Source organism: Chiloscyllium punctatum, chromosome 9 (genome assembly GCF_047496795.1).
Source record: "Chiloscyllium punctatum isolate Juve2018m chromosome 9, sChiPun1.3, whole genome shotgun sequence".
Taxonomy (NCBI): Eukaryota; Metazoa; Chordata; class Chondrichthyes; order Orectolobiformes; family Hemiscylliidae; genus Chiloscyllium; species Chiloscyllium punctatum.
In genome coordinates, this window is record NC_092747.1 from 26,845,931 (window position 1) to 26,858,232 (window position 12,302).

Genomic DNA, 12,302 nt, shown 5'->3' on the forward strand with positions numbered 1-12,302 from the left:
AAGAAGGAACTTCAAGGTGGAGACAGTATGACCAGAGGTTTAAGTATTTGAGAGGTTGCTGTTTCACGTAAACGGATAGAATCTTTATTTCTTATATGAAACAAGACCATTTCAAAAGCTCTGATAAACTGTGATGCAAGTAGTTTTCTTTTCTTTTTTGTGTAAAAACTTTTTTGCTTTTTTGTTTAAAGTATCCTCTTGGGAATATGTTCAATGACTGCCCATCATGGTAAACATGTGGCAAAAATAAAACTTATGGTCTATCAAGGCAGATTTCATTTTAATATCTGTCAACTGGGATCATAACAAATAAGCCACTTTGGACTTAACGGACCAAGTGGCCTCCTGTGTGCTGTCATGTCTTTATGCCTTCTGAAACAAAATTAATGTAGGTAAATTAATCACAATTACAACTTTAGCCATGGATTGAAATCTTGCTATTAATTAAATGGGAGACCTATTAGATAGAAAAAGGCAGCTAATGCAGATGAACACCACCAGTTGCAGGTTTCTCTCCATGATAAGCACCCGAACCATATTGCTATTTCTAACTAAATGCCAATAAATAAACAAAGTTATAATCATACATCAGAGAACTCTCTTCCTAACAGTACTAGAGGTGTACCACACAAACTTCAGCAGTTCAAGAAAGTAGCTCATCACAAGTCCTCAAAGGCAAATAAAGGACAGACAACAGATACTGACAATACCCACACGCAGTGAAAGAATTTGGAAAAAAAAATTCTTATTACAAATAAATTGACATCATCTGGCAAGCACCTTCACAACTGCATTGCAAAACCAATAAGCATTCATTTAATACATTGCATATTCGTATTCCAATCAGAATTAATACAAGAATATGGCTTTCGGAGAATCTCAATTTATTTTTTCTTACCCCTTCAGTGAAGAAATCGAAATCCACTTGGTTCTTCCATCGACAACACACTGACCAGAAATCTGACCACAATCATCTGCTCTCTACACCAATTGCGTTGGATGTAAGTTTGCTCGCTGAGCTGGAAGGTTCATTTCCAGACATTTTGTTACCCTGCTAGGTAACATCTTCAGTGGGCCTCAGGCGAAACAATGCTAAAAATTCCTGATTTCTATTTATATGTTTGGGTTTCTTTGGGTTGGTGATGCATTTCCTGTGGTGAAGTCACTTCCTGTTCCTTTTCTCAGGGGGTGAAAGAAGGGGTCTAACTCAATGTGCTTGTTGATAGAGTTCCAGTTGGAATGCCATGCTTCTAGGAATTCACATGCATGTCTTTATTTGGCTTGTCCTAGGATAGATGTGTTGTCCCAGTCAAAGTGGTGTCCTTCCTCATCTGTATGTGAGGATACCAGTGAGAGAGGGTCATGTCTTTTTGCGGCTAGTTGGTGTTCATGTATCCTGGTTGTTAGTTTTCTGCCTGTTTGTCCAACAGTGTTTGTTACGGTATTTTGTAAATGACATTAGTTTTGATTGTTGTCTGTATAGGGTCTTTCAAGTTCATTAGCTGCTGTTTTAGTGTTGGTGGGTTTGTGGGCTACCATGATGCCAAGGAGTCTGAGTAGTCTGGCAGTCATTTCAGAGATGTCTTTGATGTAGTGGAGAGTGGCTAGGGTTTCTGGATGTGTTTTGTCTGCTTGTTTGGGTTTTTGCAACTGAAGCAACGAAACTGCATCAGAACATTATTTCAACGAGCCAACACATATTGCAGCACAGAGGAACAACGCAGAGCAGAGGAAAATCACCTATACTGTGTATTCAAAAAGAATGAGTACCCAATGAACACAGTCCACCAATTTCTCAGCAACTAATCCAAACAAGCAGTCAAAACACATCCAGAAACCCCAGCCACTCTCCCCTACATCAAAGACATCTCGGAAATGACTGCCAGACTCCTCAGACTCCTTGGCATCATGGTAGCACACAAACCCACCAACACATTAAAACAGCAGCTAATGAACTTGAAAGACCCTACACAGACAATTAGCAAAACTAACGTCATTAACAAAATACTGTGCAAGTAACACTACATTGGACAAACAGGCAGAAAACCAACAACCATGACACATGAACACCAACTAGTCACAAAAAGACATGACCCTCTCTCGCTGGTATCCTCACATACAGATGAGGAAGGACACCACTTTGACTGGGACAACACATCTATCCTAGGACAAGCCAAACAAAGACACGCATGTGGATTCCTAGACGCATGGTATTCCAACCGTAACTCTATCAACAAAACATCGAGTTAGACCCCATCTACCACCTCCTGAGAAAAGGAACAGAAAGTTACTTCACCACAGGAAATAACATCACCACTAGCAATGCCATCACCAACCCAAAGAAACTCAAACATATATAGAAAGCAGGAATTTGCAGCATTGCTTCGCTTGAGGCCCACTGAAGAGGTTACCTAGTAGGTCTGGAAATGAACGTTCCAGCTCAGTGAGCAAACCTACATCCAAAACCTCAACCTGAGCTACAAATCTTCTCAAAACTCGCTAATACCAATTATGTTTCAGAACAAATCTTACACCGTTTAACACTTAAGAGTTTAGAGTGATAACCATTCTTTCAATTGTCCACGCTTAGTCAATACATGCTCAATAGTTTTACATTCCTAAACACAGCACTGAATCAGCCTCACTGAAAAGGCAGTATTCGCAGACCTTTTCCCTTAAATCATGAGATTAAACATATAGAGCGCACTGACAAATCGATATTCACTTTCATTATCAACTTCTATGAAAATTAAGCAATCCACGCCAACCACAGGAGAACTTGGATAAGATCCAAGCTTGGCTGAAAATATTTGTCACCCAAGTGATGAATAATGATGATCTTGAACAAGAGATCCTCCTAATTTTATATACATGACATGTTCCATGTAGATCAATTTAAAACGCATCACAAGCAAAATATATAAAATCAGCAAAAGTGTGTATGCTGAAAATCTGGAAAAACAAACCAGAAAATGCTTGGAATATTCAGCAGCTCAAGGAGCATCCACATTCAGAGAAACAAAATTAACAATTAAGATTGGTGTTCTTTTCCAAGAATGTATATTAAAAATATATATCCCTGTTAATGTTGCAACTTATTGAGCAAGTTGTAATACCAAATATAAATGACACCTCCTCCTCCTTTGAAAAAGATCTCAAGAATCTTGCATTGATATTTATATACTGATTTGCTTTCAAAAATTAACCAATAGTGTAGTCACACTGTACAATGATTTTCAAATTTTCATTCTGTTGAACAGACTTTTGAAGAGGAAGGAAGGCAAAAAAGGATAGTGGCTCCATGTTCAAATTTTCCCATAAACTGAATTCAAAGTATTGTATAGATAAATGGGGAACACTAAATAACAGGCTCATATTTTCCCCACAGGAAAGGAGAAAACCTTCAGGTTGGGAAAATTATTTCAATGGTCTGAAAAATTCAATCAGTCAAATAACACAAAATGTTCATCAAGAATTGATTTTGTCAATATACAAACGTTTATTTTTATCAACAAAAATTACAAAGAAATAAGCCATTTAGGCCAACAGTCAATGCCAGCATTAATCTCGATACAAGGAAATATTTCTAATCCCATTTTGTCCAACTATATCTCTTATTCCTTCAGACACCTAGCGAATCCAGTCTTAGATGACGACCTGTTTCCTGCCTCAAATCACTAGTCCTGGAAGTGAATTCCACAGTTTCACAAGTCTGATGACACTGCCCTTAACTTTTGGTCCAAATGTCTTACAGTCAATCACATACCTTTGATATATCTTGATACTTCAATTATGGTCTGCTTCTTACTCCCTGCACACCTTCTTTCATAATTTTAAAACTATTACATTGTTTCAATGTTAGGGGCATTCTATCAAAAAAAAATGACAGCTTTTTCAGTCTTTCTTCATATTTGCATTCTATGCCAGCAGACAATATCTTGAAGAAATTATAACTTTTGATATTATGAAACACAATATTACACAAAGTACACTTACTAAGTTCTTAAAATTTTATATGAGCTCATCATCTTTGGGCTATTATAATATACGCATCAAGACTGGCAATTTAACTGATTTCTAGATTTTAATAGATTAACAACCTGAGGTGTTGAACACCAGAGGGTAAAGACTGGTTAGACAGTCAATGCATGTATCTTTTCAGGTAGTTTTATTTCTGCTTATACATCACAAAACTAACTCTACTTATTACTTGTTCCCAACATATACACAGACTCATTCAAGTTCTCACCCAATTGTCCCATCATTAAGATGTAATCATCTCTTGTTCCCTAGTTCCATTTAATCTCAGGCATATTAAAAATAAAATACTGTGGATGCTGGAAATCTGAAACAAACACAAAGTGCTGACAAAACTTAGCAGGTCTGGCCAGAGGCCACAGGAACTCAAAAATCTGGAGGTGCAATGCACACAAAGGCTGAGTCTCAAAGCAGACTGAAGGGAAAATAAGGTTACCCCCACTATGTCAATTATTTTTAAAAGGACTGACTCACACAAGTTGGTCAAACAAAAAAAAAACAGGGTCACGGCCAAGCATTTGGAAAAAGATGACTTAGATTGATCCATGCCATCACGATTGTCATTAGGTAAGATGAAGACATGATAAATATAATTTTGGTGAAGATTGTGTTTGTTGAAACTGGGTCACTTGGGAGTGGCTGTTGGAATAGAATTTGTAGCTAAATCCTCAAAGTGAAGGAGCTGGAATTCTCTGATGAAGTTGAAAATCTTTCAGCAATTTTTATGGCTGAAATTAGTGCCACATATGTTTCGTGGGCTGGTGAGAAGTTGGAGAGATCTAGCTTGCTGCAACTGCTATATAATGTCATTTATAGATTATATTATGATAATTTTTCTGATAAGTCATATTTAAACTCTTGATTTTGGTTTGATTGTTAAAGAGCAAGTTAGAAAAAATAAAATCTTATGCATGATTTTCTCAGAGGTTAAGTAAATTTAGTTATTTCTTTGTTAATCTCTACAAGTATTACAACAATATGCATAGCGAATATAATTCAATAGTTTCTCAGACTACTATGAAGGATCTCAAAAGCAGTAGTCTAACAACAGTACATCAAGTGGTTCCACAAAAGACACACGGATAGTTATTTATTGTCACAAAAGCAGGTGGAATTTAATTCTATTCTCATCTTACTCTTTTACTCCAAAAGAAAAACTTGTCCCCTGTAAAGCGGATGGAAGAGGTTCCAAATATTTCTCATGATAACTAACTAAAGTAAAAAAGCCATTACTCATAGCTTCAACAAGCCTGTTAGCTTAGATGAAGAATGTGCAGAGTTGGGAAGTGGGGAATGGCACTAGGAGAATTGCTCATTGACAAGCACGATTGACTGAAGTGCCTCACTTCCATCTTGTTGTAACTATTCTGCAAATCTAAACATTATTGTAAAGAAAAAGGGAAACTGTAGCTTTAAAATGACAAAGTGAATTATGACAGGTTCTATGACAACATGGGAAAAGCATGGAGATGCCATTCTGAATGCCAGATATAATCTGTTCCTACATTAATAAAAGTACTTTACAGTGAAGCTCAATAAATCCACTAACAAATTGATTAAAACATTCTTTTCCCTTTCAAAAAGGGACTAAAATCAGGATTCCTGCAAAGAGAGTACTACTTTGAAAACTGAATTTTATTTTTAAAAAATTATGTAGCCTCAATATGAGCACACTATAATTACAAACAGATATTTATGTTATAGGTCAGAAAATATAATTTCACAACTGTTGATAAGCCAGCTCAAAAACAAAAAGCAAAGAACCTACTCCACCACCTAAATATATAGCTTCTACATTACAAGGAGCAGGAGAATCGACATTTCAGGCATAAGCCCTTCTTCAGGAATCCTGAAGAAAGGCTTATGCCCGAAAACGTCGATTCTCCTGCTCCTTGGATGCTGCGCTTTTCCAGCAACACATTTTTCAACTCTGATCTCCATCATCTGCAGTCCTCGCTTTCTCCTTCTACATTACAACATGACTAAACTTCAAAAGTACTTAACCCCAGGGTCATGAAAAGCATGATATGAATACATAATGCATTTTTTAAATGAAAAGAAAATCTATTTATTGGTCATGTGTCACTGAAAACTAAAATCTATATGTGAAATATAAATGTTAGTTCTTTAAATACACTCCAAATACTTTAAATTAGTTACCAACTTTCAGATACAGTATCTCAAATCATCTGCTCTTAGTACGGAGACTGTGCAAGATTTCAAATATTTCCAGATTTCAGGTGAAGTGACTGAGGTCATTTAAGTCAAACCAGGTTCCTGATTTGGGTTGCCTGGAGCATTGGATGGAATGGTGAGCAAAGCAAGTAATTAGTCTGGGACCAGGCCAACGTAGGGCCTAAACAAAATGGTACATTATTTTACTCAATCAGAATTGTTGCATGGAAGGTTTTAAGACAAAAGACCTTTCCAGAAGTCAAAACTGCACCAAAATCAATGGTGCCTTGCATCAAGAAAAATTACACTGATAATAAAAAAGACATAATAAGGAAGTGTTCCTTGGTAACTGAAAGGTGTTCCAATAGCTTCCTCCAAACCCATGATTTCTACCATAAAGAAGAGGAGGACAGCAGATGCATTGGAACAGCAACATTTGCAAGCTCCCCTCCCAGTCACCATCCTGGCTTGAAAATATATCATTGCACCTTCACAAGGTCAAAATCCTGTATGTCCCTTCCTAACAGTGGTGTCCCCTGTAAGGACTGCAGCATTCCAAGGCAGCAGTTTACCATCCCTTTCTCAATTGCAATTAGGGACAGGCACTTCGCCAATGGCAGGCATAATGCCATGGACATCTACATCCCATGAATAAATCAAAGAAAGGAAGAGCATGTAATTCCTTTTCAAGAAAAGATGTTGTTTACTCAGTGAGGTGGGAGAAAAAATAAAGTACTATATTTGCATTTTAAAACGCTGTGGTTTGCTGAAAGGAATACTCTAAATTTGCAAAATGTGAGAACTCCAATCTCTAGTTTCTGTCATAATGAACACAAATTGGTTTTACCCAAATTTCATCTCCCTTTTAATTCGCTTGAATGCAAGATTTAGAATTGTTCATTTTCATTATATAATCTGGTGAATGTATTATTTCCAGTTTACCCAAATGAGTATAAACAACCATTGACTCAAACCAATTCAATAATCACAATATTAAGTTATAGCACAACATGAAGTGGTTTTAAGACATCTGTCATTTGATAATACATATGCAGATTTCATCAAGTAATTTATCGTGCAGCTCAAACTACATTATGATTAAAACAAGCATACATTGACAAATAAATACTGCAAAATAACTCAATGCCCTACAGTCAAATGCAGAGTAATAATTTAAAATAAAAGGGACCAAAAATGTTTAAAATGATTATTAATTCATTACATTGAGTTTTAAAGAAATAGTACAATTTTTTTTGGAGCAAATGCAAATGTGCTATGCAACAAGGACAGTGAACTATCGTTTTAATACTGCCACCCACGTGCAGGGCAAAACTAGAACTGCAGTATTTGCTTTCCTGCTTATGTTTACGCAGTGCACATATTAGTAACAGTCATAGTGTCACAAAAGGAAACTTAAAACTCACTGATTATGGCCTGGAAAAGAATTAATGTAAAGTAATAGTCTATACAATAGTCAAAAGTCATCTCAAGGTACAAATGAAAATATAAACAGGAACTCCAAAGTAAATGGAATTCTCAACACCTGTGAATTTTCTCATGTTTAACGCAATTCAACACAAGTACTCTCTTTCAGGTGAGGAGGAAATGAATACATTTCAGAGAAGTAGTACATTTACAAACATGTTTTTTAATCTTATAATGAGAATAACATACTTGTAGTATTTTCAGTCTGGCACATCTTTATTATTCAGTTTGGCCAAAACAAGGAGGAAATTATTTAATACTTCCACAATTCAGGATCTTGTTCTGTTCCAGTCAGACAAAAAATTTGGAAATCCTACCTCAAATCTTCCAGTAAATCACACTCTCCCTGATGCTTCGCCTGAAGTTTAGTCATTTGGTCAGCATGGATGTTTTTCAGTTCTTGAGTAACTTTCACCTTTGATAAAGAAGAAATATACAGTTGGCTGAAAAAATAATGAATGTATACAGTCAAAATTATTTCCAACTAAGCCCACCAGTTTACTCAAGAACATGCAAAATAAGTACAAGAAAGTCGGAATGTTTTCAGTGTCATTTTGAGCTAATTTCCCAAGAAGCAGCACAAACTCAACATCTGTGACAGGAAAAAAATATCATAAATCATGTAAATAGCGCGAAACATTTCATGTAGAACATTTAAAGCAGCAACAATCGCCAATTTAATCAACTTCAGACAATTCGTGAAATTTTAGCCAGAAAAGTCACTGATTTAAAGATAATTATTCTACCCACTTCCCCTCAAGCGTCATTCCTTGAAATGTCGACTCCGATTTCAAGCAATTAAAAGGAGCAAAATCGTGTAGATTTTGGTCTTTACTTCGACGTTTACATGATGAAGTGCACTGAAGAGAAACATATTTTCACATAAAAATAAACTACTGAGCCTCGACGAGGAGAGAGAAAAAAAACAATAACATCTCTCCCACCTTTCACATGTAAATATCTCAACAATCCCACTGATTCCGAACCCAATCGTACTACTGCATACTTGCCATTCCGGCACAAACACCAGAGAGAGAGAAATCATGTTCACGAAAAAGGATCCATAAAGCAACTCAAAGCACATTGGCACCGCGTTAAATTCAAAACATAAATTGGGGGGGGGGGGAGGAGGGAGAAATTCCTTTTTAAAAATCTGAACACTGGAAACATTGTATTTCCAACACCTCCTCCCCACCCCCCCCCCCCCCCCCCCGATCGAGTACGACATTTCAACACACAGCGAATAAAGATGTCGTTTTGGGAGCTCACCTTTCTCGGAGGAGGCTGCATGTCGAAGAGCTGACGGGAATCATAAATCCAACGTTGGGAGGATGAAAGGGAGAGGGGGGGGGGGGGGGGGGTGTGGAAATGCCGAGAAAGCTGCCTTGCCACCCGCCGATGTAAAGGAGGAATGAGTGGTTAGAGAAGGGAAGAGAGAGAGAAAGGGAAACACACAAAAAAAAGGAAACTGCGGTACGATGGGGGGTCCTGGTCTTTTTACTCAGAGACGGGAGTGGGGGGGGGGGACAGTGAGAGAAAGACACTGATCTTGAGTCTTTGCTGAGAGTCACTGGAGCACCGCCATGATATCTACCCCCCCTCCCTCTCTCAAACACACACCAACAGACTCAATGTGTGTGTGTGTGAGAGAGAGAGAGGCAAAAAAATACCGGAGGAGGTGGGGAGGGAAGGAGGCGGTGGAACATTAACCAGCAAATGGATCCGCCGCCCAACAGCGACTTACAGCGGCGGCTGCCGGCACCGAAGCGGCGAGAACAGGACCAGGAGGAAGAAAATGTCTTCGTGTCATTGGCGTCAAAGCGCTCGAGCGGAGAGGAGGGAGGGAGGGGCCCTATCAGTGACGCCAGGCCTCGGCCGTCGCCAGGGGCAACCCCCGGGGAGGTGGGAAGCAATCGAGCTGGGTCGTATCGATGTCTCGATCGGTTCGACGCTCGCAGTGAGAGGGAGCCCGCCTCTGAAATGACACGGGCCCGCTGAGGTAAAGCCAGTGAAATTACCGCCTCAGTGTCACACCAAAATAAACGCCGGTTTAGGGAAAACAGAATGTATTGGCACAGCCCCTTTCATCAGGTACCCGCTACCTGTCTTCACCTGTCCCCACTTCACATACCTGTACCCGTCACCCTCTTTACCTGCAACTCCCCCCCCCCACACCCAACCTGAAGAAGGGTTACACCTGAAACGTTAAAAATCACACAACATCAGGTTATAGTCCAACAGGTTTAATTGGAAGCACAAGCTTTCGGAGCGCTGTTCCTTCATCAGGTGGTTGTCAACTCCAAATCATGACCTGAAACGTTGACTTCTCCACCTCTTGATGATTGCCTGGCTTGCAGTTCCTTCCAGCCTCCTTCCTGTCTACTTTGGATTCCAGCATCTGCAGTTTGTTTTGTCTCTTTTCATTGCCAGCAAATATCTCTAAGCACATTAGGGAATCGCCAGTGTCCTGTAGGAGGAAACAGGGCAGCCAATTTGCACACAGGAAACTCCCACAGTTAGCCAATAGTGATATTGTAAATTTCTTTTTAAAAGTTGCTGGGAAGAGCTCAGCAGGACTGGCAGCATCTGTCAAGTGAAACCAGGGTTAGTGTTGTGATTCCTCAGAACCTGAGGGTCACCGAATAGAAACGTTAACTTTGATTCCTCTTCACAGACGCTGCCAGACCTCCTGAGCTTTTCCAGAAACTTCTTTTGTTTCTGATTTACAGCAACTGCAATTCTTTCATTTCTTAAATAAAGTTGATTGAGGGATAAATATTACTCAGGACACTGAGTTAATTTCTGGATTTGTGGTGCTGGAAGAGCACAGCAGTTCAGGCAGCATCCGAGGAGCAGTAAAATCGATGTTTCAGGCAAAAGCCCTTCACCAGGAATACAGGCAGAGACCCTGAAGGGTCTGCAAGTCTTCAATCCCTTGATTGAAGAATGACTAAGAAGGGTTGAAACTTTCAGCTAGGGTCTTCGAGTGACTGAACTGGCGGATTGTTGACCACAGGTCTCCCAATAATTGGGCAGGATATCACATGAGATAATATGTCCCAAACTACAGGATTTACTTACCTCTGTGTTCCAAATCTGCAGCAACTTTTCCTCATCATTAAGATATTTGAACTCAAAAGTTAGTGCTGTTTGACAAACAAGTAACAATTTTAAATGGTTTGTAGTAAGCTCCTCACTAATTAATGTGAATGATGTCAAGCTTCAAGAACAGCTTCAGAGTGCTCCCTTGGAATGCTGGACATTTGAGAATTGAGGAAATGGAAACTGATGGAGGTGATGCTTTTTCAGCCATTGGACATCGTGTCCAGTCTGTCACAGTTGGTTTTGAAGTCTTGCTGAATGCTTATAAGGCTGGCTTCAAGAAGGACACTGGCATTTGCTCAGAAACAGAAACACCCTGACTCAAAATGTTAACTCTGTTTGACTGTCTACAACTGCTGCCAGACCTATTGAATTTCTCCAACACTTTCTGTTTTTGTTTCAGGTTTCTAACATCTGTAGTTCTTTGCTTATATGTTGGCATTTGTTAAACTGACCTCCCATGGAATCAGTGGATTGTGGAGAGTCACTGCTGGTGAAATTTCTCTTCTGTGTTGCTAATACTGCAGTACAGGGGCATGGTGACAGCAACTGCTCGGTACACTGGGACGTTTGTTGAGTTGTGGAGATCTTTATTGTTATATCCTCATTTACATGGTTGTAGAATGTTGAGCCAGTGTTAGATTTGCTGAACATATTCCAGACTATCATCTTCAACGTATACTGGAGGTGGCATGTTTAACTAATCAGGTCTGGATTGTCAACATTCAATCCAGGCCAAGTCTCTTGTATGCAGTATTGAAGAGATTAAGATTGATTTGTAAATCTCGTGCAGCGTGACAGCAACAATGCAATCATCTGCACACTAGGTTATATATGTCTATAGAACACCATTTAGTGTTGGTATTTAGGCAATACATTATATTCACACCAGAGGATAATTGTTCTTTGGCGAGATGTATAACGACTGTCAGATAGATTGTAAATAGAATACAAGTTACCGCATAGTCTTGCCCGACACTGGTCACGATTTAGAAAAGATCTGTTTCCGATTTCCATTCAACATTTGCAGTCATCATGAAGCAATTACAGGATTATGATAAATTCCATGGATTTCTAAATCTTTGTAGAACAGTCCACAGACCCTCACAATTTACTGAATCAAACGCTTTGGTCAGGTTGGTGAGTGCAATAAAGAATTCCTGGTGCTGTTTTTAACATTTTTTTTATATTTATGTGGCAACAAAGACCTTGTGAGAAATTATTCTGGAAGATCTGAAGCTACTTTGTGTCACTGACAGTATTTCCAAAGCTACCCTAAATGAGCAATTCAGTAGAATCTCTGCCAGGACTTTTCCTGCTATAATCAACAGAGAAATACCTTGATAGCTTCCATCCACCTCCCTTCTTGAAGGTAGTTACAGTTGTCACATTCCTGAAAGTGCGAAGTTGGTTTTCCTCCAAATCTGCATATTGAAAGTCTGGAGTCTTGATACGAGCAAACGTCCACTGACCTTGAACACCTCAGCTGGAATACTTTGATG

At 38.9% G+C, this 12,302-nt stretch overlaps 1 protein-coding gene across 9 annotated transcripts in view; it reads right to left on the reverse strand.

Moving 5' to 3' along the window:
- LOC140481231 (F-BAR and double SH3 domains protein 2-like) overlaps positions 1-9,524 on the reverse strand; it is a 245,079-nt gene extending 235,555 nt beyond the window's left edge. For 4 of the 9 annotated variants that reach the window (XM_072577098.1, XM_072577097.1, XM_072577092.1 and 1 more), the window contains exons 1-2: positions 9,443-9,516; positions 8,016-8,113 (exon numbers count right to left, since the gene is read on the reverse strand). In XM_072577098.1, coding sequence (XP_072433199.1) covers positions 8,016-8,113; positions 9,443-9,508 — 164 coding nt within the window. In that variant the 5' untranslated portion in view covers positions 9,509-9,516. Of the gene's footprint in view, positions 1-8,015; positions 8,114-8,642; positions 8,803-8,967 lie in introns of those variants that run through there. The other 5 variants (XM_072577095.1, XM_072577094.1, XM_072577100.1 and 2 more) reach the window with 4 other exon arrangements.
- Positions 9,525-12,302: the final 2,778 nt, after the last annotated feature.